At 45.0% G+C, this 27493-nt stretch overlaps 3 protein-coding genes and 1 long non-coding RNA gene across 15 annotated transcripts; all 4 read left to right on the plus strand.

Moving 5' to 3' along the window:
- Nucleotides 1-1282: 1282 nt before the first annotated feature.
- LOC132991560 (C2 calcium-dependent domain-containing protein 4A-like) lies at nt 1283-2784 on the plus strand. Of its 2 annotated transcripts, none has more exons than XM_061060341.1 (2): nt 1283-1378; nt 2177-2784. In XM_061060341.1, the coding sequence occupies exon 2, from the start codon at nt 2227-2229 to the stop codon at nt 2758-2760; it is 534 nt and encodes a 177-aa protein (XP_060916324.1). In that variant the 5' UTR covers nt 1283-1378; nt 2177-2226; the 3' UTR covers nt 2761-2784. The 2 variants fall into 2 exon arrangements, with proteins under 2 accessions (XP_060916324.1, XP_060916325.1); XM_061060342.1 differs by having other exon boundaries at nt 1291-1378; nt 2180-2784.
- Nucleotides 2785-4550: 1766 nt separating this feature from the next.
- gon4la (gon-4 like a) lies at nt 4551-17574 on the plus strand. Of its 11 annotated transcripts, none has more exons than XR_009676100.1 (27): nt 4613-4835; nt 5742-5973; nt 6492-6715; nt 7468-7542; nt 7629-7679; nt 7842-7895; nt 8487-8582; nt 8661-8753; nt 8911-9072; nt 9179-9389; nt 9467-9568; nt 9816-9856; nt 9965-10068; nt 10146-10401; nt 11605-11691; nt 11906-12083; nt 13060-13210; nt 13380-13527; nt 13630-13746; nt 13842-14534; nt 14924-15130; nt 15217-15369; nt 15518-15804; nt 15915-16017; nt 16098-17179; nt 17314-17382; nt 17497-17574. XR_009676100.1 is itself a non-coding variant. In XM_061059217.1 (24 exons), exons 2-24 carry the CDS (start codon nt 5760-5762, stop codon nt 16021-16023), a joined length of 3813 nt encoding a protein of 1270 aa, XP_060915200.1. In that variant the 5' UTR covers nt 4613-4835; nt 5742-5759. The 11 variants fall into 11 exon arrangements, 1 of the variants encoding a protein (XP_060915200.1); XR_009676101.1 differs by having other exon boundaries at nt 16098-17119; XR_009676103.1 differs by having other exon boundaries at nt 16098-16892.
- Nucleotides 17575-19542: 1968 nt separating this feature from the next.
- pdia8 (protein disulfide isomerase family A, member 8) lies at nt 19543-26245 on the plus strand. The gene is made up of 13 exons (XM_061060058.1): nt 19543-19815; nt 20100-20178; nt 20685-20802; nt 21017-21124; nt 21306-21435; nt 21586-21699; nt 21789-21914; nt 22602-22784; nt 23402-23510; nt 23884-24012; nt 24652-24731; nt 24818-24875; nt 26114-26245. The coding sequence occupies exons 1-13, from the start codon at nt 19652-19654 to the stop codon at nt 26201-26203; spliced, it is 1488 nt and encodes a 495-aa protein (XP_060916041.1). The 5' UTR covers nt 19543-19651; the 3' UTR covers nt 26204-26245.
- Nucleotides 25033-25848, plus strand: LOC132991320 (uncharacterized). Its single transcript, XR_009676171.1, has 2 exons — nt 25033-25141; nt 25209-25848. It is a non-coding gene; the product is annotated as an uncharacterized LOC132991320 (long non-coding RNA).
- Nucleotides 26246-27493: the final 1248 nt, after the last annotated feature.

The following is a 27493-nucleotide window of genomic DNA, read 5'->3' on the forward strand; positions in this document are numbered from 1 at the left end:
TAAAGATTTTAAAGAAAACAAAACGTTGTTGGTTAAAACTTTGAGTTGATCGTCTCTGTGGATTGATCAGTCATCAGGATTTCATCACAAACTAAAAAGGTGAGGTGAGTAATTATCACAAATATGAACAGTCTTTGCGGTCCTGGAGTACCTCAGGGAGCTGATCTGGGTCCTTGTTACAAACATCGAACACCACCTAGTTGTTTAATAAGGTTGTTTTATTTTGGTAACAGATTTGAATCAAAGATGGATAACTTCAGAGGGGTCAGGATTAAAATAACCTGCTCTAATAAATCTGTTTGTTGTCCTTAAACTTTTAAATACAAAAACCCTCCAGATTATAAACGATTAGGACAGATGGTGCATTCAGGTGGTGTCGGACACATCGGAAAAACGTTCCCAGTTGTAAAATGCACATGAACAACAACTCGGAAAAGAATGAGGCGCCCGACTTCCCGACTTGACGTCAGAATCGTCACCACCAGGGGCAAAATATGTTTTGTTAATGTTAACATACTTTTTATTAATTCACTCATTGCACATCAACTTTTATCTAAAATATAACAGAGACGTTACACATCTTCGTACCATCAATTATTTTCTGCTGTTGTTACAACATTCCGACCTTCCAAACGGAAATCACGTGAACACTCTTCCCAACTCTTTATGTTTACATGTTTTATAACCAGAAATCTAATACAGAAACTTTCAGTCGTGATGAATCTTTGCTGAAGAATATCTAAAATAATGTTTCTTCTCGTGACGTCAGACGTTGATGACATGAAATCCTTAGAATGATTTTATTTATATACTGATGGGGAGTCTTGGAGCTGATGGTGGTGTTTGCTTTTAAAGGTCTTATAGAAACGTCTTTATTCATCTCATTCTCATTCATGGCTAAATAAAGACTTAGGAGCTGGCGCCCCCTGGTGGCCTAGTGGTTAGTGTCGATGCCACATGTACAGAGGGTGTCCTCTAAGCAGGCAGCACAGGTTCAAGTCCGACCTGTGGGTCCTTTCCCGCATCGCTCTCTCTCGCTCTCTCTCTCCTACCAAAATAAAGGCATAAAAGCCCCAATATAAACCTTTATAATAAAAACTCACTGGAGGTTAAGGGTTAAAGGTTACCCTAACTCATTTTAAATAAAGTATATTTTAGATTTAGTGAGTTAAACGTATTAAAAACATTAAAATGACAGAGTTTAAACTTTAATCAGACTCAGAATGAGGGAACCAAACAATCAGAATCTGATGATTGTGCTGCAGCTCCTAATCAGTGGGATGAGACTCACCTGCTGCTCCCTCAGACTCACCTGCTGCTGATAAAAACCTCCGACTCACATGTGGATCACTTGTTCCAGAGCAGCAGACTGATTCAGGTAATCGACTCTGAAACTTGTTTTTTCTGTTTCATCATTTTGATTTCATAGACAAATGTGTTCTATGTTTGATGTCTATTAAGAATCATATTTATATATTGTTAAATTTGTATTCTCTGTATGATTCATGATTTAAAGTCTTTATATGTGATTTTTCACACTTAAATATAATAGAAATCAAGTATATCCTCTGAAAATAACTGTGAGTAATGACTGTCTACAATCAGTGTAACACCCAAGTCCCACTGTCTGTGATGCTTTCTGAGTCATATTTTCAGTTTGTTTATAGTGCTAGGACAGCGGCTGACTCCTCCCCTCGCGAATAAAGTTGTTTAATTGAGGGACTAGAGAAAAGAAGAATAACATGCTGTACTCACTGCTTAACTGTGTTTCTAGATCACGCTCATTTCAGGTAAATTTACATGCAGTGTGAAGATACGAGCATAATAAAGATTGCTAGCATTAGCATGCTAACACAACAATGCTGATGCTCAAGGGTGACATCTGCTGGATCAAAAAATTGCATATAAAGCCTTTAAAGTGATATTTAATTTACACGTTTAGATCTGAACTTCTAAAGTTTTTAGAACGTGCTTTATCAACAATAATTTGACTTCTGGTTTTGTTTGTTTGGAGCCAGAAGTGACCAAAAGTATTTATATTTAGAAAAGAGGACTGAGCTGGAGAGGATCCCTCATTCGTCTCCAGCTCCGCCATGGTTTCCAAATATGGCCACTTCCTTTGAAACAGAAACCACTAGTAGTTCTTGTTTAATAATCTGACTCTTTTTTTTTCCAGAAGCCCTGCTCCCACCCCCTGTCTGTGTTTCTTGAAGCCCCGCCCCAATCATGTCTCTGAGGTCACTGGTTCTGACTCCAGAAAGAATCCCTAGATTCTTTGTACCATCTCGCAGTCAGTTCCTCTCCCCACGACCTGACCGGAGCTCACCTGACCGTACCAGACTTCTGTCAGACCATGATGACATCAGTCAAGAAACCACTCCCCCCACCGACCCTGCCCAGCCCCGTCGTCTGCTCTGCCTTCGAGCACCTCAAGTCAGACGTCCGTGTCCTGTGTCTGCAGACGTGGACATGACAACACGTGCCGCCCTGTCTCTGCCGCACATTGGGAAAGTGACCACGCCCTACGGCTTCAGCGCCGTGCTGGCTGCCAGCCCCTGTACAAGCCGACGAGAGTCCATGTTTCACCGCCACAAACCAGTGACCGTGACTGACACAGAACTGGAGGACTCGTCCCCTCCCCCTGGCAGGTCTCGGGAGTGCTTGGGACCTATCAGAGCTCTGGGTCTGCAGGTGATGAAGGAGCTGAAGAAACCTGTGGCTGTCCTGAAGGCTCTGAGTCCCACAGTGAGGAGGAGGTGACTCCTGCCGCAGCCGATAGGTGGACCTGGGATACACCCGACAGGTGTACCTGGACACCTGTTTTAACATCAGGGGACTCTGATTTTGAGTTTAAATATATTTTAGTAATAATTTTTTAATAAATTGTTTGATGTGTCACACCTGTTTGGAATTATTCTGACCTTTGACCTCAATAACTGCTATCAACAAATAAATGCATCACTATGACATGGATCGCCCCCTAGGGGTTGTCCTGAGGGTCACCTGTGCTCAGGTGTTTGATCACACACCTGTGATCTGTGTGTGTGATAAATTAGAAACATATGAGCTCCAGGGCCCGGTTCTTCAAAAGGTATGACCTTGATCTATAATTCTTTTATCTCTCAGGATCATGTCAACCAGCTCACTTTCATCTCGACTGACGTTCCTTTTCCCGCGACATCATCATCCCACACGAGTGTTGCTCCACGGTGTGCAATGTGATGCTCAGTCCTGTACAGGAGGCATGCTTGTCGCTAGCGCAGGAGGAGGTCAGTAATAGGACTGGAGCAGATGCTGTAGTAGCCTTTTCACTGGTCTGGATAAAGGATAACAAAATGACCAGTTCCTTAAATATACTGCAGGGGGTGCCAAAATCAGCAAAACAGTAAAGATCCTCATAGGCCTCTTTAATTTAAGATGTTATGTTTGATATTATTAAATATTCAATTGGTAAAACCATGTCTACCTCTCGGCTGTCAGAGTGAGGAAGCAATCATTTTAAATTGAAAAGGAGTCACGTGATGTTATGGAAGTTTGAAAAAATGATTTTAATAAATACTTAAAATCCAGTCCAGAGTTTACCTTATGTATTTATAAAATTGAATTACATAAAAATACCTGGAGGTCAGAATGCAGTTAATTATTAACTCTGTTGATCAGTTGTAGTTCTATTGTTTGACCACTAGGTGAGTTTGTTACACTTCTTTGTAGCCCACTGGCCCTCTGTTGCATCAGGGTAATCCTGATCCTACTCAGAAGTTTTGAACAACACAAACCAGAGGTTTGAGCCAATTAGGGACCAGGTTCGGATTCCCCGATCTTAACCGATAATGTGATCCTATTTTTCTTTTGAACAACCCAATTTCCCAAGATCTGATCTTATCAGATAGGGTGAATCCTGGTTTATTACCTTTGAACCAACCCAGAGTTTTATTCTCTATCAGAACTGAAACCAAATGAAGTCCATAAATAACAGTTTTTCTTTCTGAAATACATTTTAAAAATGGAACATAGTGACCATTATTGTGAAAAATCTACCTGATTACCCCCCCTCCCTTATTATCACCTAGCGCTGCCCCCCGTTTGACCCGAACTGTCATGATTGGATGAATTGATTATGTGGGAGGAATGTCATATCCTGAGAAATTGAGACAGACATTCTTCTGTTACCTTTTTTTTTTTTTTTTTTTTTTTTTAAAAGAAAATCATAATTTGTTAAGTAAAAAAAAACTTTCTTAACCATAATTTAAGGCCGTTGAATAGGTGGGACCCCTGCAGTTCGGGGGCCTTAACTCTGCCTAATGGTAAATTCCGCCACTGGAAATAGAATCTAATGTGACGTTCCCGGAGGTCCACTTTTATTTTGAAAGGTTCTGTATTAAGAGTTTTGCACTGAAAATGAACGTACACATATTAAAATAAAGTGCTATAAAATTGCCGCTGTTTTTATTTATATTATGAAAATAAAAATAAACATATAATTTATCTTTTTTTTTTTTTTTTAACTTTACTTCCAAAGTTATTCTGACGTCACAGTACGGTCGTGACGCAAAGCCGGAAGTGTAGTTTTTTGTTGTTGTTCAGTAGCGTTTCGTCGTTGTGGCGGGTAAGTTGAGCTCTGCTGTGTTCACCGCGTTAGAGACACGTTAACGGGCCCGTTCTGTGTTTGTTCGGAGAGTCAGAACTGGGCCCTGGGTAACCGGGAGACACCGGGAGACACCGGCTCTGTTATTATGCTAACGCTAACTGAAGCCGGCTCAGTGTTAGCATGCTAGCTTACTGACCAGCAGGACCAAAGAGACAAAGCTAACGAGGCTAAATGTTAGCTGGTGCAGGTAAACAGACAGGTGTTGTGTAGACTTTAGTCATTAATATTTATATTTATCCCTCCGTCGATCAGAATCCGTTTTATTGACCAGGTTTGTTCAGGTGTGCCTGAAGAAGTAGCTTTACTCTAAATGTGTCTTTAAGTTCTAACAGAGGATACAAAGCCTCTCTCATCAACAGTGACATGAACTGAATAACATTATAAATGTGCCTTTAGTATTTACACATGGACGCTGCTGGACTTCAGTAAAGGATCGTTATGAAATAATCCACATGGGGCAGATTTGAGTATTAGAACTACTGAGACACACAGTGATGCTTTCTGAGTGAACTCATCATCAGTGTGTTGTGTGAGAAATACACAAGCTCAGGTCCATTTATACCACCAAGCACACAGGCAGCAGTAGAGGATGTAGAGCATGTATTCATATCGCCATGCTACCTACTCTGAAGCAAGAGCTAAAAGAGTTCCTTTAGGCAGGCTTCTGGGAACTAAAATAGTTCAGAATCAATAAAAAGGTGAGCCTTTTAACAGTTCCTAGGACGATGAAAAAGTTCCCTTATTGTGTCGAGCCAATTAGAGACAGAGTTGGGCGGGTCATCCCTTCGCCATCCTAGAAAAAAAGTAGCTGCATACTTAATAATATTGTGAATCAGAGGGGGATTGGAAGTGGGTATACTCCATTTACCTGTGTTTACCTGCGTTTACCTGAGTTTACCTGATGTGTATACCTGAGATTACGTGCTGTGTATACCTGAGTTTACCTGCTGTGTATACCTGTGTATACTTGTATACCAGAGTTTACCTGCGTTTACCCTGCACTACACCCCTGGGTTTGTTGACTTTGCTCTCTGTGTCCAAACATTTATTTTTAAATTAATTAACAAACTGACTGATGATGTCACTGTTTCAGAGGTCATGTTCCCACATAATGAACCCGTTCCACAAACGCCTCAAATTCAGCCCAACTAAACCCTGCCCTGCAGCCGGGCCGCAGCACTCCAGTCCCCACGCCTTCTCCCATGATGCTTTGCAACAACCTTCTCCAGCTCCTACAGGGGGCGGAGCCAGGAATGAGGATGAGGGGGAGGAGTACCTGCTGGTGGAGGAAGACACCACAGACTCCAGCCTCATCATCACCATGGGTAACACACACACACACACACACACACACACACACACACACACACACACACACACACACACACACACACACACACACACACTCTTACAGACTACTGAGCAAAACAAAACAAATAACCTGTCTGTCTCCACCTGTCTGTTTTTCTCCACCTGTCTGTCTGTCTCCACCTGTCTGTCTGTCGCTTTCCGCCTGTCTCCTTCTCTCCACATATCTGTCTCCACCTGTCTGTCTCTCTCCACCTGTCTGTCTGTCTCTCTCCGCCTGTCTCCTTCTCTCCACCTGTCTGTCTCTCTCCACCTGTGTGTCGCTCTCCACCTGTCTGTCTCTCTCCCAACCTGTCTGTCTCTCTTCACCTGTCTCTCTCCACCTGTCTTTCTCTCTCCACCTGTCTTGTCTCTCTCCACCTGTCTGTCTCTCTCCATCTGTCTGTCTCCACCTGTCTCTCCACCTGTCTGTCTCTCTCCACTTGTCTCCCTCCACCTGTCTCTCTCCACCTGTCTGTCTCCACCTGTATCTCAGAGGACAGTCAGGTAGAGGTTAGGTCGGGCAGGAGGAGGTCAGGAAGGAGGAGGAAGAGGAAACTGATAGAGGATGAAGATCCCGAAGTGGGCGGGGCTTCAGAGAGTGAAGAGGAGGCGGAGTCAAGTGTTGATCTTGAGATTGGCAGACAGCTGGACCAATCACTGGAGACTAAATCCAAACAGCACAACCTGACCACGGTGAACGTCAGAAACATAATCCATGTGAGTACACACCTCCTGTTCACTGACAGGTGGACAGTATCCTGTACAACACTATCTGTGCTGTATACTCTTAGTATCTACTATTCAGTAGGCAGATATTTGTTCCTACTTCGTCTGATTCATTCAGTGAGGAAGTGGCGTCATTTGCGTTACCCGAACCAGCCGCATCCACCCGTTTTTTTTTTTTGTTTAACTTTATTCAAGAAGAGTAATATATACAGTCATGTAAACAAAAAACAATATCACAATGTAAATCAAGTAAAATTTTAAATAACATACAGTACATAAAGGAAAGTACAAATGAAAGACAGTAATATGCAGTTAAGTAAAATAAACCAATAAAGACGCAGACATAAATAATCATTATTTAAATAGAGGGGGAAAGGTTTTATAATAATTCAGACATTTGTTGCATTTTCTGTTGTTAATTAAAGTAGTGATGTCAGTCGGGACTTTAACTCCAGATTCAAAATTGATCCAATGAATCCATGCTCGTTTGTTTTGATTTGGAGGCACACGTGAAGTTAGTATCCATGCTGAAATGTTCAGTCTACTGAGGCGGACACAAAAAAAGCCTCCTGAATGACCACGAGGGTTGAGTCTACTGAAACTCCCAACTGAAAAGTACGCACTGCATACTGAACTGTGGCTATTCGTAAGGGCCTCTGTGTTTAGAGTACATCAGGCAGCCATTTTGGCTCTGTGTGTTTATTGTCCTGCTCATGTGCCTGATATTTGACCTTTGCCTGCAGGAAGTGATAACTAACGAACACGTAGTGGCCATGATGAAAGCTGCCATCAACGAGACTGAATCCATCCCTCCGTTTGTGAGTGTCGTCCATTCAGAAGAGTTTAACTACATGTTAATGTTTATCAAGCTGCTGATCTTTATTTGATTGGTTTTCTTATTCAGGAGCCAAAAATGACCCGATCCAAATTTAAAGAAGTGGTGGAGAGAGGAGTGGTGAGACACCTTGTCTGTCTGTCTGTCTAGCTGTGTGTGTATGTGTATGTGTATGTGTATGTGTATGTGTATGTGTATGTGTATGTGTGTGTGTGTGTGTGTGTCTGTGTCTGTGTCTGTGTGTCTGTGTCTGTCTCACCTGTCTCTATCTCTCTCTGTCAGGTGATTCCAGCCTGGAACATTTCACCAATCAAGAAGAGCAGTGATGTCAAGAAGGTAAAGGTCAAAGGTCACAGTTATTTAAAACAATACTGAATTCACTTTGTACCAAGCAGCAACCTCCGGTGCATCCTGCAGTTCCTCGAATGTCCACTAGAGGCTGGCTGCAGAAGCACAGGAAGTCACATACACACTCATTCTAAAAAGCCTGTTTTTACAGCAGAGATTAACATGTTTACAGCCTGGTTCAAAAAACCAAATAGGTCTGATTAACTCATGTCTCGATCGGCATACACTGTACGGGGGGTGAATGTTTTGATGACTCATCCATTTTGATTTGATGAAGGATAAGAGTTATTCACAATAAGGAGGTAGCCTACTTTATTGACAGGTGGGCGTCTGTGTAACAGTTTGTCAGGAGGCTTAAAACCCGCCTCAGCTCCAGCTCTCAGCCTGTCGTTAGGGTGACTGAAAGTTAGGCTGAGACAGCATTTCCAACATGGAGACTGGAAACAGACCACTTCATGAATTAAATTTAGATCACTGATTTCTCTTGATGATGTCATTTGTTTGTTATGATGATGTCATCCCCTGTCTGAGGTTGTCTGCTCCCAGTGAAAGGCATTGAATGCCTCGTGTTATGTTCAGGCTCCTCAGTTCGTGGACATCCCTCTGGCTGACGAGGACTCCTCTGATGAAGAGTACCGACCTGATGAGGACGAAGAGGACGATACCACCGAAGACGTGAGGCTGACCTCTGATTGGCTACAGCACTCTTTCATACTGATGACTCATCACTGACTTGCGTGTGTGTGTATGTAGACGTTCCAGGAGAGCGACTTGGAGAGCACGGCGTCCTCCCCCCGAGGGAGTCGTCTGAGTAGGGGGGAGGAGGACAGCTGCAGCCCCTGGCAGGTATATCTATCTCCATGGCAACAGTATAGCAGAGGTGGATGATGTCTTGTGACACACACCTGATGATGCACTGACCCAGATGTTATTGACTTTAAGCCCCGCCTCCTGGGCGTCTGTGTGTTCAACTTCTTTTTTAATCTTGATCGTCTCTCCTCAGACCTTTCGTAGCCGCTCAAGGCGTCTGAGGGCGGTGTCTGTCTCTATGGGGCCGCCACCTCCACCTAAAGCCCCACCCCCTAAAGCAGTGACTGACAGCAGCTTCCTGGAGAAGCTCCATGCAGTGGAAGAGGAGCTGGCTGTGTGCATGGAGCCCTACCAGGTAACTGTCACCTGGGTGACTCACAGTCAGGGTCTGAGGGATCTATTGGTAACCACAGACAGGTGATCAGGGAGATTGATTCTTGATCTTTGTTTTGATTGGTCAGCCTTTGTCTGAGTCTGAGGAGGAGGTGGGGCTGATGGCGTACAGGACTCGCTCTAAACGTCCTCTACGGGACATCCCACTGGGTCAGCTGGAGGCGGAGCTACAAGCTCCTGACATCACACCTGACATGTATGACTCAAGCTCCACCCATGAGGATAGGGAGTGGACCGATTGGCTGAGAGGACTGATGATCTCAGACATAGACAATGAAGGTTTGTGTGTGCGTGTGTGTGTGCGTGCGTGCGTGCGTGCGTCACATGTTATAATTCTCTCTCTCTGTCTCTCTCAGACGAGTGTGACGATGAAGATGATCCTGAGTATAACTTCCTGGCTGACATCGATGAACCTGACCAGGAGGATTACCGTGACGATAAGGCTGTCCGCATCACCAGTGAGTACACACACACACACAACAGGGCGGGTACCCCATGTAGTTCTCTGAGGCTGAGCCCGAAAGGGAGGTAATCCCAGCCACCAGACACTAGCATCTGATCTTACCCTGGTCAGGACTGGCTCCAGGGGGGTGCCCCGGTTTCCCTCATCTAGGCGAGATGACTCGTTTGAGTATCTGGGTTTTGTTTGACCACTCTCAAAAACAACAAATATGTTTTAATTATCACTGTTTGTGTTTGTTTCAGAGAAGGAGGTGAACGAGCTGATGGAGGAGCTGTTCGAAACTGTGAGTGTTCAGTCTACACACATGCACACACGCACACACAGGTAAACTTAATTTAGCATAAAGGCTGGGATCAAAGGAAAACTGACTGTGTGTGTGTGTACTGTCCAGCTTAAAGAAGACCTCACAGGACAGGAAGTTGACGAGGAAGAGGAGGAGCCACTGGATGATACACAGACTGTTCAGACACACGCAAATGAGGATCAGCATAACACGTGTGTATCACACACACTCTCACACACACACACACATACACACACTTTGTGTGTTCTTTTACTCTATTTCCTTTTAGCAGAGGGGGCGGGGACGACCAGGAGAGCAGCCTAATAACAAAGCCACGTACAGTGAAGCAGCAGCTGGAGCAGATCAGGAAGAGACGTCAGCTCGCTCTTCCCACACACACACCCTGTGACACACACACACCCTGTGACACACACACACCCTGTAACGCACACACACCCTGTAACACACACACGCCCTGTGCAGAGCCGTACACACTGAAGCTGGACACTCGTCAAAGGAGCAGACTGCAGCAGCAGCTACAGCAGGTAACTCTTCCTACAGATATGACTACAAATTAATGTACAGTCAGTGTGCCTGTAGCAGCTGCTTTGATGACATCTGATGAGGGCTATTTTATGTGCAGTAGCTCAGTCTGTAGGGACTTGGGCTGGGAACTGGACGTTCATTGGTTCAAGTCCCCGAGTGGGCTAAAACAGAGCAGTTGGTCTGGTAGCCGGAGAGGTGCCAGGTCATTTCCTGAGTACTGCAGAGGTGCCCTTGAGTAAGGGCGCGGTCACACTGGCAATCCGTACCGTGCCCAAGCATGCTTCAACCCTGAAGTCCAGTTAGTTTGACCAGTGTGACCGCTCCGTGCAGTGCTCAGGCATGGTACACTTCCTTGGCTTTGGCACACTTCTGAAAGGTGTGCTTCGGCACGGTAAACTTCATGCACGAGCACAAGCCCGCGGGTACACAACGCTGACCTTCATTATGGAGAAATCCAGAGTTTCATGGCTGTATCTGACTAAAATTACACAATATAAGCCACAAAGTAGCTGTCATGTTCTCTGTGTTGTGTTGTTGGTCTCTTTTATTTTTTAATTTATTTATTGCTGTGTCTGATTAAAATGACTTAAAATAAGCCGCAAAGTCAGTAAAGTAGCTGTCATGCTCTGTGTTGTTCTCCGATGTGCAGACGCAGACTTGACTGCGCGTCCCTTCTTTTTTTTTCTGGAGTCCACCTGTTTGTAAACTGAGCACGCTTCATAATAACATAAAGCATGCATGTGCTGTATTAAGGCGTTATGCACAAGAGGCAATCGTGCACTGCTTAGGCACGGTTAGTCCTCCTGTGCAGTGTGACTGCGGGCCGTGCCGGCCAGCGTGGGAATGGCGCAGCGGGGGGCCAATTTTGCTTGAGTACGGCACGGTACTGATGGCCAGTGTGACCGCGCCCTAAGGCACTGAACCCTCAATAGCTCTGCCGTGCCCCCTGCGTATCCCCCCAACTCTGACATGGCTCCCCTAATTCATGTCCACAGGTCCAGTTTGTGCATGTGTGTGTATTTCAGTGTGTGTGAGAAGGATGTCTCTAGATAACAGAGTGTCAACCTGAAGTTCCCTGCAGGATTGATAACTTATGAAAAAAAACCGTGTCTGTTTTGGTGTGAACACTTGAGGGGTAACGCACGCACACACCTGTGTGACTGACATGTGGATGTAATATAATGATTCATTTTGTCTGTTAGCACGTCCAGCTGCTCACTCAGATACACCTGCTGAGCTCACCTGTGGCTGAACTGCACAGCGAGGCTGAGACCACCAGACAGTTCCTGGTAACTCATACACACACACACGCACACACAGACACCCGCACACACACACAGACACACACACGCACACTGAATACATTAAAACACTTTAAATAAAGTTATCTGTTCAAACATGTTTTATGTCAGTTTAAACACCTTATGTTCATGTTGTTGATGGCACAAACAAAGATGGCTGACAGGGTTTCCATGACAACTGTCACTCCCTTCTCTCTCTCAGTTTGAGTTGAACTTGCTTGCTCAGAGGGCGGAGCTTCTTGCGTCTTCCTCTCGTCCTGGTTTCTGCAGCGCCTTCAGAGCCTCCAACCTGCAGGGGGCGCTGCAGCTTCTGGAGGAGCTGAAACAGATGCCCATCAGCTACCAACTGCAGCCCCGCCCACCTGACGCCCGCGGATACAGTGAGTACAAAACAACAAACATGAGACAAACAACACTGACGGCACGTGTGCCGCACATGGACCAGGGGTCTGGACTACGAAGAGAGTCCAACTTACCCAGGGTATCTTTGGGTGATCTGGCTTCACTAACCCTAACATCAGAGACCGTGATTAACAGTCACATGAAACCGCTTATCAACCTGATAAATTACCCTCGAGTTTCAGAGAGCGCGTTCACAGAAAAGGGGCGGAGCTAGCTTCATATAACCAATCACTATCATAACTGCGTCTCCTGTCAGCAGATCGTCATATCTAACAAACTCTGAACAAACTATATTAATAATATAGAGGTTTAAAACAAACCCAGAGACTAAAGTAACACAGCTGCAGGAACAAATGCAGGAAGGACAACTGGCAGAAAAAATAAACATCAGAGAGTATTAATGTCCAAACTACAGATTATTATATTTCTGTCCCATCGTTAGTTCACCTTAGAACTGAAGATAATAACTCCTGTTTTTTTCTCTGAACTGGATGTGTGTCTCTAAGGCTCCGCTGCTTTTTTTAGTCTCTGTTGAAGGATGATATCAATTCAAAATAATTCACTACGGACTATAATGTTATTATACGGAACACATGAAGGGTCTCTCTCCCTCCTCCCCCCTCTTCATCAGCGCCCTCCACCATCAAGGGATCTGATTGGTCAGTGGGCGGAGACTTCCACAGGTTGATCTCTTATCTCCAAAATAACCTGGAGCAGGTTAGGTGTGCAGCAGAGGTTACCATGGCGATATACCCAGGTAACAAGTGAACCACCTTCGTAGGATTAAAAACCCAGAGTTAACCCTGAAGTGACCTCTAACCCCAAATCCTGCTTCATAGTACAGACCCCTGGTGTTTAAGGTGCTGTATGCACATCCATTGTTAACAAGTAAACAGAGAAGAGAATTTAAACGAAGAAGAGAATTTAAGAGATTGTGTGTCTGTGTGTGTACAGTGCGTAGTTTCCCCGTCATGCCCGCTGAGCTAGCCTGGCTCTTCGCTAGTCGCCCGGTCTTCCTCTACCCTGAGCTGCTGCCCTGTGCCAGCCTGGACCCTGCTCTCTACTGCCCCCGCAGGACAGCTGCCTTTACTGCAGCCGAGGACTGGTACTCACAACACACACAAATAAATATACACACAAAGATACACACATATGCCTACATGTACACCCAAAACACTGATACTAAACGAAGAAGAGAATTTAAGAGTGTGTGTGTGTGTGTGTGTGTGTGTGTGTATGTGTGTGTGTGTGTGTGTGTGTGTGTGTGTTCTCAGCCTGTTGGTCCTGGGTCTCAGGAACATGGAGGGGTCATGTGATCCCACCAAGTTGGTGTCTCAGTTCCTGCTGAGGAAGAGTCTGGTCCAGGTCCGACGAAGGATCCTGCAATGCTGCAGACCTGGTCACCCTGACAACATCGTCAAGGTAACGATGGCCTCATGCCTGTAAACTGTCTGTCTCACCTCCACACTCTGAGCTGTCTGTCTCACCTTCACACTCTGAGCTGTCTGTCTGTCTGGGTCTCAGGCCTTCAGGTATCAGAGGGTGGTGTGGCCCATGCTGGTGGCATGTCGGGGTGTAGTTGGAACAGAGCAGCGCCCCCCTGTGGAGAGAGAGGAGAGTGTGCTGCCTTTATGGCTGCAGGTGAGATGAACCCCCTTTAGACTGTCACTGTGCTGATGATAATAACTCCTTTAGTTATTAATAATGATAATAACAACATTAATGTTATTCCACAGAGGAGTCTTCCTGTCATCTACCCAACCATCAAGATATATAACAGCCCCACCGGCTCCACCCCTGAGGCCCCGCCCTCCTGCAGGTCAACTGCTGCCCGTCACAGTCACCTGACCTTCCTTCGCTCTGCCTCCCACACTAACAACTTCCCCCCCTGGACCAAGTATCCCCCCCGACTCCCAAAAAACCTGGACTTCAGACGTGTGGGCTTCCTGCAGGTGAATCAGACCCTCCCCCATCCTCCTTCTGACTCCTCACAACTCCCCCTAAATCCTCCCAAAGCTCTCCTCCAGCGCCCCCGCCCGTCTCACTCTGACACTCATGCTGAGATCATCAACACCACAGCTGTCTCAATGACGACCAGAGAGCGAATCAGTTGCCACAATCAGACCCTAACCAGTCTGAGGAGAAGGGGGAGGAGCTCTAAAGATGCTGTTATCCCGCCTTCTCCAGAATGCCCTGCCCCCTCCATGGAGGAGATACAGGAACGTGATGATGTCATCAGGACAAACGAGGAGGAACTGGAGGAGGAGAGTGAGGTCGTCCTGGCTCTGTCTGAATCATCACCCAGCTCAGCAGGAAGTGTCACCCCCGACAACGTACATGATGGCCCAGTGGAGGCAGAGTCAGAGTATGAACAGGAAGTCACATCAACGCCGTCCAGAGCAGCAGAAGAAGTAGAGACAGAGCAGCTGGTAAGTCTTTCCGTGATGAAGATTATTAAACAATTATACAGGTTTGACGTGTGTGTGTGTCTCTACGTTGTGTGTCTCTACGTTGTGTGTGTGTGTGTGTGTGTGTGTGTGTGTGTGTGTGTGTGTGTGTGTGTGTGTGTGTGTGTGTGTGTGTGTGTGTGTGTGTGTGTGTGTGTGTGTGTGTGTGTGTGTGTGTGTGTCTGACTGTGTGTGTATGTGTTCAGGAGAAGCTGCTGGACTCTGAGGAAGATCAGAGGGAGTGTGAGGAGGTGTTTGCTCAGGATTTTCTGCTCAGATTTTCTGCTTCTCATCATTCTTTCTCTCTCAGATCTGATGATGCGTGTACTGATCGTTCTTGATGTTTGTCTTTACTTCCTGCTGCCTCACAGGTGTGTGACGCGGTGCAGGTGTGTCCAGGTGTCTCTGAACAGCTGCTGCAGGTGTTGGATCAGTTCTCTTCAGAGGGGCCCCTGGGGGCCTCTGGGGCTCCTGAACTCCTGTTTGACTCTCTGAGCCGACTGCTGCGGCCCTGGCCTCAGCTGCTCCAAGAGCTCGCTGCCTTCCTGAGCCAGGGACAGGCCGACTGCTGTAACCTGGTGTGTGACATTGCATCGACTCATCACTCTTACATTATGACATTATGTTGACCTCACTCTTCTTCTCTTCTGGTGTTTCCTGTTAGCAAACTGAGCTGAACCTGTTTGAACGCAGTCGTTGGTTTCTGCAGAGACTTGGGCGGAGCCTGGGAGAAGACTCCTCCCTCTACCAGCAGGTGGTGTCAGTACTGCAAGGCAGCCCCACCCCCATGCCTGAGGACGTTGAGAAGGTAGATTATGTAGGCCTTTAATTAGTCATGATGATTGTTCAGTTCTCAGTCTTCAGCAGACAAATGAGATAATTTGATATCATATCAACGTAAACGAACATCAGCCTACATCATCAAACACCACAGAAGAATAATGTGCTCTCACTTCCTCTCTCAGATCTCCTCTTTCCTCAAACGCCACCCCAACCTGCACAAGGAATTCTGGGAGTTTTTCCAGCAGCTTCACACTCAGTCGTCACCCATGGCAACCAGCTCTGACACCACAGTTACTGACTGCATTTCTCACAATCCTCAGAACATAAACAGGAAAAGAGACGAGGATGAAACACCGGATGACAGCGAGACAGGAAGTGACGAAGAGGAAGGGGAGGAGTCAGAGGGAGCGGTTTGCAACAAAATCCTCTCCATGACAACGAGTGGAGAGAAAGAAGTGGTCTGGACCCGGTCAGAACCAAAACATTAAACTAATACTCATTTGTTCATCCTGTTGATATTAATAAAGTTCTGTTTGAACCAGCTGACAGACTGTGACCTCTGACCTCTGTGTGTTTCAGGGAGGCGGACCGAGCCATCCTGACCGCCTGTAAGCAGAAGGGAGCCAATCAGAAAACGTTCAGACAGGTCTCCACCCACCTGGGAAACAAGACCGCCCAGCAGGTATGAGGGGGAGGAGCCTTAGTCATTCTTTTTTGGTGATTTATGAAATATTAAAGAAATGACTCATCTGTTTCCTCAAGGTGACAGGGCGATTCAGACACCTGATGAATCTCTTCCATGTCCAAAAATCCACCTGCTGTTCCTCAGAGGGCCAGCCAATCAGCACACAAGAGGGAGCCCTGGACTGAAGGTGTGGCCAATCACAGACAAGCCTGCAGCTTCCTCAGAGGACATCCTGCAGGGGGAATATTCTGTAACATTCTCAGAGCTCTCAGGTGGACATGAGGTTCTTTGAGGTTTCAATGATTCTAGAACATTCTGATGATGTTCTTTGTTGACTCAAGAACGTTCCACCTGTGATGATACAGAGTTCTTCATGTTTGTTCTGCTGATGTTCTATTCCTGTCGTAGTGAAGGAACGTTTTGAAAAAGGAGGGAGGTGATGTTCTGGACAGTACTGGTGAAGAATGAATGATGTTCTGCTGAACCACTGAACTTCATTCTTTTTGTTTTTGTTCTAAAGACTGAAGAACTCATGTTATCCTGACAGGAACACACCTCAGTCCTCTATATTTATATCTATTATTTATTTGTACCTCCTCTGGCCTCAGTTAGACTCCGCCCACTGACTCGGAGGTGGGGTCACCATGATGTCATGAAGGACAGAAGAAAAACAACAAATGAAGCTGTGCTTTTGTTTTCTCTTTCATATTTCTTTCTATTCCAGTTCTCCATCCTATCACAGAACCAGGAGGAACATTAACATGATACTCTTTGTGCAGCTCTCAGACTGTGAAGGCCCAGTCTGCTGATCAGTCTGTGGTTCTCTGTGGCCTTATGTGTGTTGGTGTGAAAGTTGTGAAAAACGTGCAGACGTTCTGTGTGATAGTGAAGAACGTGCAGACTGTGATAGTGAAGAACGTGCAGACGTTCTGTGTGATAGTGAAGAACGTGCAGACGCTCTGTGTGATAGTGTAGAACGTGCAGACGCTGTGTGATAGTGTAGAACGTGCAGACGTGTGATAGTGAAGAATGTGCAGACGCTCTGTGTGATAGTGAAGAACGTGCAGACGCTCTGTGTGATAGTGAAGAACGTGCAGATGTTCTGTGTGATAGTGAAGAACGTGCAGACGCTCTGTGTGATAGTGAAGAATGTGCAGACGTTCTGTGTGATAGTGAAGAACGTGCAGACGCTCTGTGATAGTGAAGAACGTTCAGACTGTGATAGTGAAGAACGTTCAGACTGTGATAGTGAAGAACGTGCAGACGTTCTGTGTGATAGTGAAGAACGTGCAGACGCTCTGTGATAGTGAAGAACATGCAGACGCTCTGTGATAGTGAAGAACATGCAAATGCTCTGTGATAGTGAAGAACGTTCAGACTGTGTGATAGTGAAGAACGTGCAGACGCTCTGTGTGATAGTGAAAAACGTGCAGACGCTCTGTGTGATAGTGAAGAACGTTAAGATGCTCTGTGAAGGTCTCTTAGAGTGTTTGTTCATATTGATGATGGCTAAAGGTCAAGTGCTTCAATAAAACATTTATTATATTTTTAAAACTGGAAGGATGTTTTTTTTGTAAGAGTACCTAAAATAATCACAAAAGAGATTAAGGTGTCAGTGGTCCATCAATAAAAAAACAAAACAGAAAATGACTTTAACCACAAGTAACACAGATGACCCATTTAGAGATTAAAATAAAGGTGGTCAACATTTTAATCCTTCAGTTCTTTTAGATAGCACACATTTTAAAATTATGCAGACCTAGAAAGAAATCAAATGCACTCACAAAAATATGTCGGCAATGTTTTGAAAAGGAGGAGGAGTGAGGGGCAACATGTTTGTGGGCAGTTTTTGATCAAAACAAGGTGTGTCTTAGACTTATATTTTTGTTACTATAGTAACAAACATGTTTTTATACAATCTGATTTTTACTGCAACCATATCAAAGTTTACATTTCTGCTATCAGGACAACATAAAAAGGCATAGTATGTAAATTTCGCCACCAGGGGACTCTCAATCAATACGATAACAAAAGATGAGGTCGAGGCTGGTGGGCAATCATGGGAGGGATTCCCTCTGCTACTAGAAGTGTTCAGTTTGAGTCAAACCTTTAAAGGGGCTATATGTAAATTTTTACGTGTATAAATCGTTTTTCATCGCCCATTGACAAGCGTATGGTTAACTGATGTGAAAAAGTAGATGTTCACTGTCTATCTGTGTTGCCTTTATAAAATGTTTCCCCGGGTCGTATTTTCCGCGAAAGCTCCAGGAAGTGACATTTTATGCACGTTCTCAACGTCCTCCTCACTCCGCTCCACTTACAGAGATCAACAGTATAAACTCATCACACACTCCCGGTCTTCACCTGCACAGCCAGAGGCCGTCTTCCACACACTTCTCCCGGAGACACACAGACTCCTTCACAGACTTTCACATGTGTATGAACACTTACCTCCTTTGTAAACATTATGCCGGTAAATATCCAGTGTTTCGATGATGATGACGATGCTCGTTTGTGAACGAGAGCGAGCAACAGGTAACTGGTGCAGTTCACCTGACGGCCATGCGGTGTCGCTACAAACGCAGTATTTTTGAAAGTTATATACAGCCCCTTTAATCAGGTCTAAAGTCTTAATTACAGTCAGGATAAACATACTCTAACGTCTGTTTCTCATGATATCATTTGATTCCAGCTCGTCATGGAAAAAAAAGATTTAGAGAAATCAGATGTTTTCTTATTAATCATTTTTTTAATTAATTATAAGGTAAATATTTATGCCAAGTGATGTCATCAAAAAATAAAGACTTAAGAGATAAAGCAATAGAAAATGCTTTTCAAAGTAAAAACACTGAATAAAGAGACGTTGGGTTTTCGAACCAATCTCAAAGCTACAGCACGTCAGCCCTTCATGCTGTGACCAATCAGGGAGCAGTTTTCCGGTATTTTCTCTGCCTTCCATTTGAGTCAGCTGATTATTGATGATATTCATTATTACATGATGCTTTGTATATATTATAAGTATTACATTCATGCCAATAAGAGGAGGAGGGGGGGGGGGGGATGGTGAGGTGGTCAAGTTAGAAACATTTGTACTGGTGACGGTAATCCGCCTTTCACAATAAAAGCCCAGTGTATTACATGTATTACTATTGGATCATTAAATACTGTATCTCGGCTGTAGAGGAGAGGTGGATAGTACAAGATTGCGGATTCACCCTTACAGATATTTTTTATTGCGCCGGTAGTGCAGTGGTCAGTACGCATGTGCACACCCAATTTACAGCGGCTATAGTGGCTCCTTAACCACGTCATTCACAACTCCCTCTCTCTCTCTCTCTCTCTCTCTCTCTCCCTAGTATCTAACTGTATTCACTGTTCTTCTTCTAAATAAAGGCGTAACAGCCCACAGTAAACCCTGAAAATAGATATTTTTATTGTTGAGCTTTAAGGTAGGCTACTATGTTTTGTCACGATGAGGGCTTTTATCGCGGAAAACCGTGACCGGAAGTTGTTGGATAAGTCCCTTCTCTCGGTGAGCTTGACACGGAGCGGAGGGTCTCCTCGGTCTGTAGCTGTCTCCGCTGTTTCTCTTCATTTTCCACCGAAAAATCATTCACCGTTTCTCTTCATCATGGAGGCCGCTGTCCGCCTCATTCCCGCCGTCACGCTCGTCCTGTTGTCCTGTTTTCCCGCGGCGGGGTCCTCGCGCAGGGACGTGCTCGAGCTCGGGGACGCGGACTTCGACTACCTGGCAACGGAGCACGAGACTATGCTGATCAAATTCTATGCTCCATGGTAACGGAGCCGGGACGCTAGTGTTAGCATAGCTGGTTTAGAACAAACAGGGACATTTCCGGGTTTAATATGAACATGGAGATGATGACGGATACATCAACTAATCATTCTTTCTTTATCCTCCATCATTTTTCTTCCTGTCATCCCCCTTTCTCTCGCCATCACTTCTTTTTGACATATTTACCTCCTTCCTTATCCTCCCGTCTCCATCTTTCATATGACCCCCCCTCCCCCCGTCCTTCCTTGTCTCCTTCCACTGCTCCTTCTGTCCTTCACCTCTCCAGGTGTGGTCACTGTAAGAAGTTAGCTCCAGAGTTTGACAGAGCAGCGACTCGACTGAAGGGCACCGTGCAGCTAGCTAAGGTACCATCATCATCATCATCGTCAATATTAATATAAGAAACATCTGTAATCTGTATGATTATGATGATAAATCACCTGTTGTCATGGTTTCAGGTAATATTGTTATCACATGATTTAAAAAAAAAAAACCAATAATACCTGTTTGTTACACTCAATATTGGTAATTTGTTGGTTTTAATTAGCAAAAAAATGTGTTTAAATTTCACAAAAACATTGCCAATGATTACGTGCAAAAACGCTGGCAACTTATTCGTGTATTGATTTAAAACACCTGGTATCATAAAGGTATCAAACATCTTTGGTTTCTGGACAAACTTACATATTTTGACGCTTTGAGTCATTTGTTCAAACAGACACTGTCAATAAAGTTTGAATTACTTCATGTCTATCTCTCACCTGTGTCACCTGTCCCACCTGTAATCTACTGTTGTTAAGTGTAATTGTTTTTTTATTAGTTAGGTACAATGACTTACCTGTCTGTCTCTCACCTGTCTGTCCTGTGTCAGGTGGACTGTACGGCTCATTCAGAGACCTGTGCCCGTTTCGGCGTGTCTGGCTATCCCACTCTCAAGATCTTCAGGAACGGAAAAGACTCTGCCCCCTATGACGGTCCTCGCACCCCAGGTAAAACAGACAAGCAAGCTGTAACCAATCATAGTTCTCTACCTGAAGCAGAGTCAGTGGTAGGCAGGTAGCCTTTAGCAGTTAGCGTTAATGTTCCAGATTATTGTATTGTAATACTTATATCATTGTTATTGTTATTATTGTTTATAAAACATGGTGTGTGTGTGTGTGTGTGTGTGTGTGTGTGTGTGTGCGCGTGCGTGCTTGCGTGTAGATGGGATCTATCAGTACATGAAGAAGCAGACCGGTCCAGACTCAGTTCTCCTGAAGACTGAAGAACACCTGCACACATTCATGGACCACTACGACGCCAGCATCATCGGTACCACAGTCATATGACCTCACACAGTCACATGCTAACTTACCGTAGAGACGTTAGCCTACAGTTCGTGATGTTAGCAGACTGATCCTGGTTTGATGTTATCATAATTAACACTTTGTTCACATGTGAAAACACATACCATGCCCCATTTGACGTGTGTGTTTGTGTGTTTGTGTGTAAGGTGTGTTTTCAGGTGCAGACAGCCCTCGTCTGTCAGAGTTTGTGCGAGCTGCAGGTCTCCTGAGAGACCAGTTCAGATTTGCTCATAGTGTAGAGCTGAAGCTGGGGGAGAAATACGGGGTGAACTCTGAGTGAGTTACTGATGTAACTTTGTTTTTATGATGTGTATTTGCTTTGTTTACTTTAAGAGCAGATTCTTTGTCTTTGTCGACCTTAATTTTTCTGAAGCTTAAAATTCCGGGAGTGTGACAACCCTACCTGTGTGTGTGTTTGTGTCACAGGGGTGTGTTATTGTTCAGACCTCCCAGACTGGCCAATAAATTTGAGGACAGTGTCGTCGTCTTCAAAGATTATCTGACCATCGGATCTCTCAGACGCTTCATCAGAGATAACGTGTAACTTTCCCCCTTTACCTCAGACTACAGCATCACCTAGTGGCTATCAGGGGTACAACCCGTCTGTCTCTCTACCTGTCTGTCTGCAGCTATGGTTTATGCCCTCACATGACTGCGGAGAACAGAGATCGTCTGAGAGTACGAGACCTGCTGACAGCGTACTACGACCTCGACTTCCATCACAACAGCCGAGGGTCCAACTACTGGAGGAACAGGTGACAGTCCTATACAGGTGACATGCAGGTGACATACAGGTGACATACAGGTGACAGTCCTGTACAGGTGACATACAGGTGACATGCAGGTGACATGCAGGTGACAGTCCTATACAGGTGACATACAGGTGACAGTCCTATACAGGTGACATACAGGTGACAGTCCTGTACAGGTGACATACAGGTGACATGCAGGTGACATGCAGGTGACAGTCCTATACAGGTGACATACAGGTGACAGTCCTATACAGGTGACTTACAGTTGACAGTCCTGCACAGGTGACATACAGATGACAGTCCTGTACAGGTGACATACAGATGACAGTCCTGTACAGTGACATACAGATGACAGTCCTGTACAAGTGATATACAGGTGACAGTCCTGTACAGTGACATACAGATGACAGTCCTGTACAGTGACATACAGATGACAGTCCTGTACAGGTGACATACAGATGACAGTCCTGTACAGTGACATACAGGTGACAGTCCTGTACAGTGACATACAGATGACAGTCCTGTACAGTGACATACAGATGACAGTCCTGTACAGGTGACAGGAAGGAAACATAATTTACTCACAGGCGAACTGGGTCACAGGTAAGCTCGTTCAGGTTAATAAAACTTTAACATGTTCAACCTGTTGATATTGTTTGTTAAGCCTCGCCCCCTCTGTCTCTAAATTAGGGTGATGAAAGTTGCATCTAAATACAGTGGGCGGGGCCTGACATTCTCAGTGGCCAATAAGAAGGACTTCCTGTCTGAGTTGGAGGAGGACTTTGGCCTTGGCACGTCAGACGGAGGAGAGCTGCCGTTCGTCACGATCCGGACCAAAATGGGCCACAAGTACACCATGAGAGAGGAGTTCACGTAGGTAACCAGGCCGACCCAGGCTAAACAAGGCTAACCGGGCCGATTCAGACTTACCAGGCCAACCCAGACCAAATAACGCTTAGCATGCTCACCCAGGCCAAACAGGGCTAACAGGCCCGCCCAGACAAACAAGGCTAGGTAGGCCGACCCAGACCAAATAAGGCTTACCATGCCAAACAGGGATAACTTGACCAACCCAGGCTAAACAATGCCAACCAGTCCAAACAAGGCTAACCAGGCCTACCCAGGCCAAATCAGACTAGCCAGATCAAACAATGCCAAACCAGACTAACAAGGCATAACAAGGCTAAGATAATACACCATTAGAGGGGAGTTCATGTAGGTAAATAGGCTTAACTGGGTCGAACCAGGCTAAGAAAGTACACCATGAGATTTTTTGTCCCCACATCAGTCTCACCTGTATCACCTCACAGCCTTCAGAAAATACACCTTGATATCAGCTGTGTGTGTGTGTGTGTGTGTGTGTGTGTGTGTGTGTGTGTGTGTGTGTGTGTGTGTGTGTGTGTGTGTGTGTGTGTGTGTGTGTGTGTGTGTGTGTGTGTGTGTGTGTGTGTGTGTGTGTGTGTGTGTGTGTGTGCGTGCGCGTGTTTCAGGAGGGACGGTCAGTCGTTGGAGAGGTTTCTCGATGATTACTTCTCAGGTCTTCTCAAACGTTACGTGAAGTCTGAACCTGTACCTGAAAGAAACTCTGCGTCTGTCAAGGTGAGCTGGGGTCACAACCTGTGACAGTAGGTCACATGGTTTAGGTCACATGAAGTCTAACAGCAGACTTCAGGCCTGTTAGCCAATCAGAAGAGAGCATAGACCTGAACCATTCTATCTCCTATACAGGACTGTCACCTGCATGTCACCTGTACAGGACTAACTATTCTGTGCACATGTTGCTCTGGGAATGTAATAAATTATTTCTGATTCTGATTCTGAACATGAGTGAAGTCTCTGTTTATATTTATTCTGACAAATCTGAAAACCATCACAGCTTGCTGCTTGGGTCATGATTATTGTCCTTTGTTGTTTTTTGTGTGTGTGTGTGTGTGTGTGTGTGTGCGTGTGTGCGTGTGTGTGTGTTGGTCAGGTTGTGGTTGCTGAGTCGTTTGATCAGGTGGTCAATGATCCAGATAAAGATGTTCTGATACAGTTCTACTCTACTTCCTGTCCACACTGTAAGAAACTGGAGCTGGTCTACAGGGAGCTGGCTGACACGGTACACACACACACACACACACACACACACACACACACACACACACACACACACACACACACACACACACACACACACACACACACACACACACACACACACACACACACACACACACACACACACACGCTGACTGCAGATTACCCAGCATGCTTTGGGAGCACCCTTGTTTCCTCCTCAGAGTGATGTCAGCAGCTCTAAGATCCAAACAAGAGATACTATTAGCTGAAACGGACCAATCAGGAGCATGCATTAAAAGTGAATTTGTCTGTTCACTTCTTCTCAAAGGGGACGTTCTCTCTCTGTCTTTAGAGTTTCATAATGGTCGATACTTTTAAAAATGATGTGATGAGTCAGTTTAATGATCGATAGTCAAAAGAACTGAAGCTTCATAAAAACAGTTTCCTCAGACAGGTGTGTAGAAGAGGAAGGAGTCCACCACAGGCTGCAGACAGACTCCTGCACACCTGTTCCAATGACACTAAACACTTGTGTCACTACAGTTTGTCTCTCTGTTGACCTAAAACAAGAAATGACCTGAAATCAGGTGTCAGGACAGGTGTCTTATATTATTATAGAAGAATCATTTCAAAGTTTAAATTCTGGTATCATGACGACCCTCCTCTCTCTCTCTCTCAGCTGCTCTCTAATAAGAAAATGGTCATTGCAAAGATGAATGCAGTGGAGAACGATGTTCCATCGGGCTATGACGTCCAGGGGTGAGAAGGTTCAGGACTCTGAAGTTCAGACTTAGGATCAGGATCAGGTGCGAACATGGACTCAGCTCTGTTTGTTCTCTCTGCAGATTTCCAACCATTTACTTTGCTCCTGTGGGCAGAAAGGACGAGCCAATCAGATATGAGGTAACACACACACACACACACACTAACGCACTATGGAGGGTGGTTTGAGTGAGCACATGCACGCTGGACGTCAGATTATTTTATCAAAGTCCCACGCGTATGCATGCGCGTTGTGTAAGTACTACACGCAGCCTGATTTACAGACGGACGTGCGTGTGATTTTATTTGTCATTCACTCCAGGCGCTGTGATCTGTATCAACAGGATGTTTAGGTCAAAGTTCAGCAGAGCTGATCAATTCCTTTATTTATTTCTCCTTCAGTCATTGTTGCTCCCTCAGAGCAGTGGGGTGTTGTTTGAAAAGGGCTTCATTCATGTTTCCTTCAGTGTGTAGGGTTAGGAGTTAGGAGTTAGGGGTTAGGGGTTAGGAGTTAGGGCTTAGGAGTGTTTCAGCACTTATGAAATGTCCTTCAGATTCACGATGGAGAGTATCAAACGATCAATGTGAGAGCTTCAGGAAAGTGTGATCCATCTGAACCCCGCTCTCCCAAGTTATCACCCTGCATTACACCTCTACACTATCAAACCTGCTGAACTTTGACCTAAACATCCTGTTGATACAGGTCACAGCGCCTGGAGTGAATGAAAAACAATCACAACAACGTACATCCATCTGTAAGTTAGGCTCTGTGTACCACTTAGTGTGGGACTTTGATGAAATAATCAGACATGCAGGCGTATGTCCAGTCAAATCACCCTCCCTACACACACACACACACACACACACACAAAGACTCTCACACAAACACACACAGACTCACACACACGGACACACACACACACACACAGACTCTCACACAAACACACACGAACACACACAGACACACACACACACACAGACTCTCACACAAACACACACAGACTCTCACACACACACACACACACACACACACAGACTCTCACACAAACACACACAGACTCTCACACACACACACACACACACACACACACACACACACACACACACACACACACAGACTCACACATGCACATTGCTCTCCCACCATTTTTCGGTTAGATTGCACAGATACATTGAAAGTAATTTTTTTCCGTCTGATGAAAAAGACGTTTTATAAATCGTACGGACTTTTTAATATTGATCGTTAAAATAACAGTTAGGCGGCGCCGGATGGCTTGGCGGTTATGTAGTGTGCCCCATGTACTGAGGCTGTAGTCCTTTATTGCAGGGGTTTGAATCCGACCTCAGCCCTTTGCTTCTCGTTGTTCTGCTTCTTTTAGGGTGCTCGGGAGCTCAAAGGCTTCCTGAAATTTCTGAAGCGTGAGACGAGCCACAGTCTGGTGGATGGCGGGTCAAAGGATGAACTGTGACCAATTCTCAACCACCAATCAGGTCTAACCACCTGGTCTCCATGACAACAGACATGTAGCAGAGGAGTGGGAAATCCTGCTGACAGACCGGGACCTGACTTTGGACCAGAGACAGGAAGTGATGGACAGACAGCTGCTGACTTTCACAAAAACACCTGTATGTCATGATGTCATCATGACATCACCAGCCTACCTAAGGACATTTATTTATTTATTTATTTATTTATGTATTGACCCCTCTCAGAGACTCCTCATTTAATGACAGACTGGTGTAAAATCATCGGCCAATCAGAAGAGGACCTGAGCTGAACGTGTTGATGAAGTGACACATGGCGGCTTGAGTCAGCTGTCTGTGATCCTCGTACTCAGAGAAAAGACAAACAAACATCGTCCAATCAGAAGCATTCTCATATCAAGAAAAGAGAAGTAGAAAATTGCATCCAGTGGAGCTTTATTTGTAATACTTTTTATGAATGAACTCTTTTGTTTCTAATAAACACTTTGATGACGTTTTGACCCGTGGGGGACTTCTTGTTTTGATTATGGAAACTTGCAGTTAAACTCGTGATTTAGTGAAATGTAGTCGGTGTGCAGGAGTTTACCTGAACACCCCTGTCTTATCAAACTAAGTTTTATTGTTAAAAACACGAGTATGGAAGTTCATAGGTTTTAACATCCTTAGTCTTGTGCTCTCACATAAACTACATAGTGTAGCAGGTAGCTTAGCATCAGCCTGCATAGTGTAGCAGCCAGGTAGCTTAGCATCAGTCTGACAAACATGTCAGAACTGATTTTATTGTAAATTCACATGTTTCTATTAAGTTCAGATCAAACTCAATAGAATAAAAAAGATGTGAAAGGTTCAGTGTGAGCTTTTCTTTATGCCACCAGAACATACAAACATGAAACTTTAGTTTTATATAGTTTATAGTTGAATAAGATGTGACGGAGACAGAATGATTTAAAGCCCTCTGACATACATCAGAATCAGAATCGGTCTGTATTGCAAAGTACATTTACATATACAAGGAATTTGTCTTCGTGTTTTGGTGCAGGAACAGTTAAAGGGGCTGTATGTAACTTTCAAAAATACTGTGTTTGTAGCGACACCACATGGCCGTCAGGTGAACTGCACCAGTTACCTGTTGCTCGCTCTCGTTCACAAACGAGCATCATCATCGGCCGCGAAACACTGGATATTTACCGGCATAATGTTTACAGAGGAGGTAAGTGTTCATACACATGTGAAAGTCTGTGAAGGAGTCTGTGTGTCTCCGGGAGAAGTGTGTG

Source organism: Labrus mixtus, chromosome 16 (genome assembly GCF_963584025.1).
Source record: "Labrus mixtus chromosome 16, fLabMix1.1, whole genome shotgun sequence".
NCBI classification, from domain to species: Eukaryota; Metazoa; Chordata; class Actinopteri; order Labriformes; family Labridae; genus Labrus; species Labrus mixtus.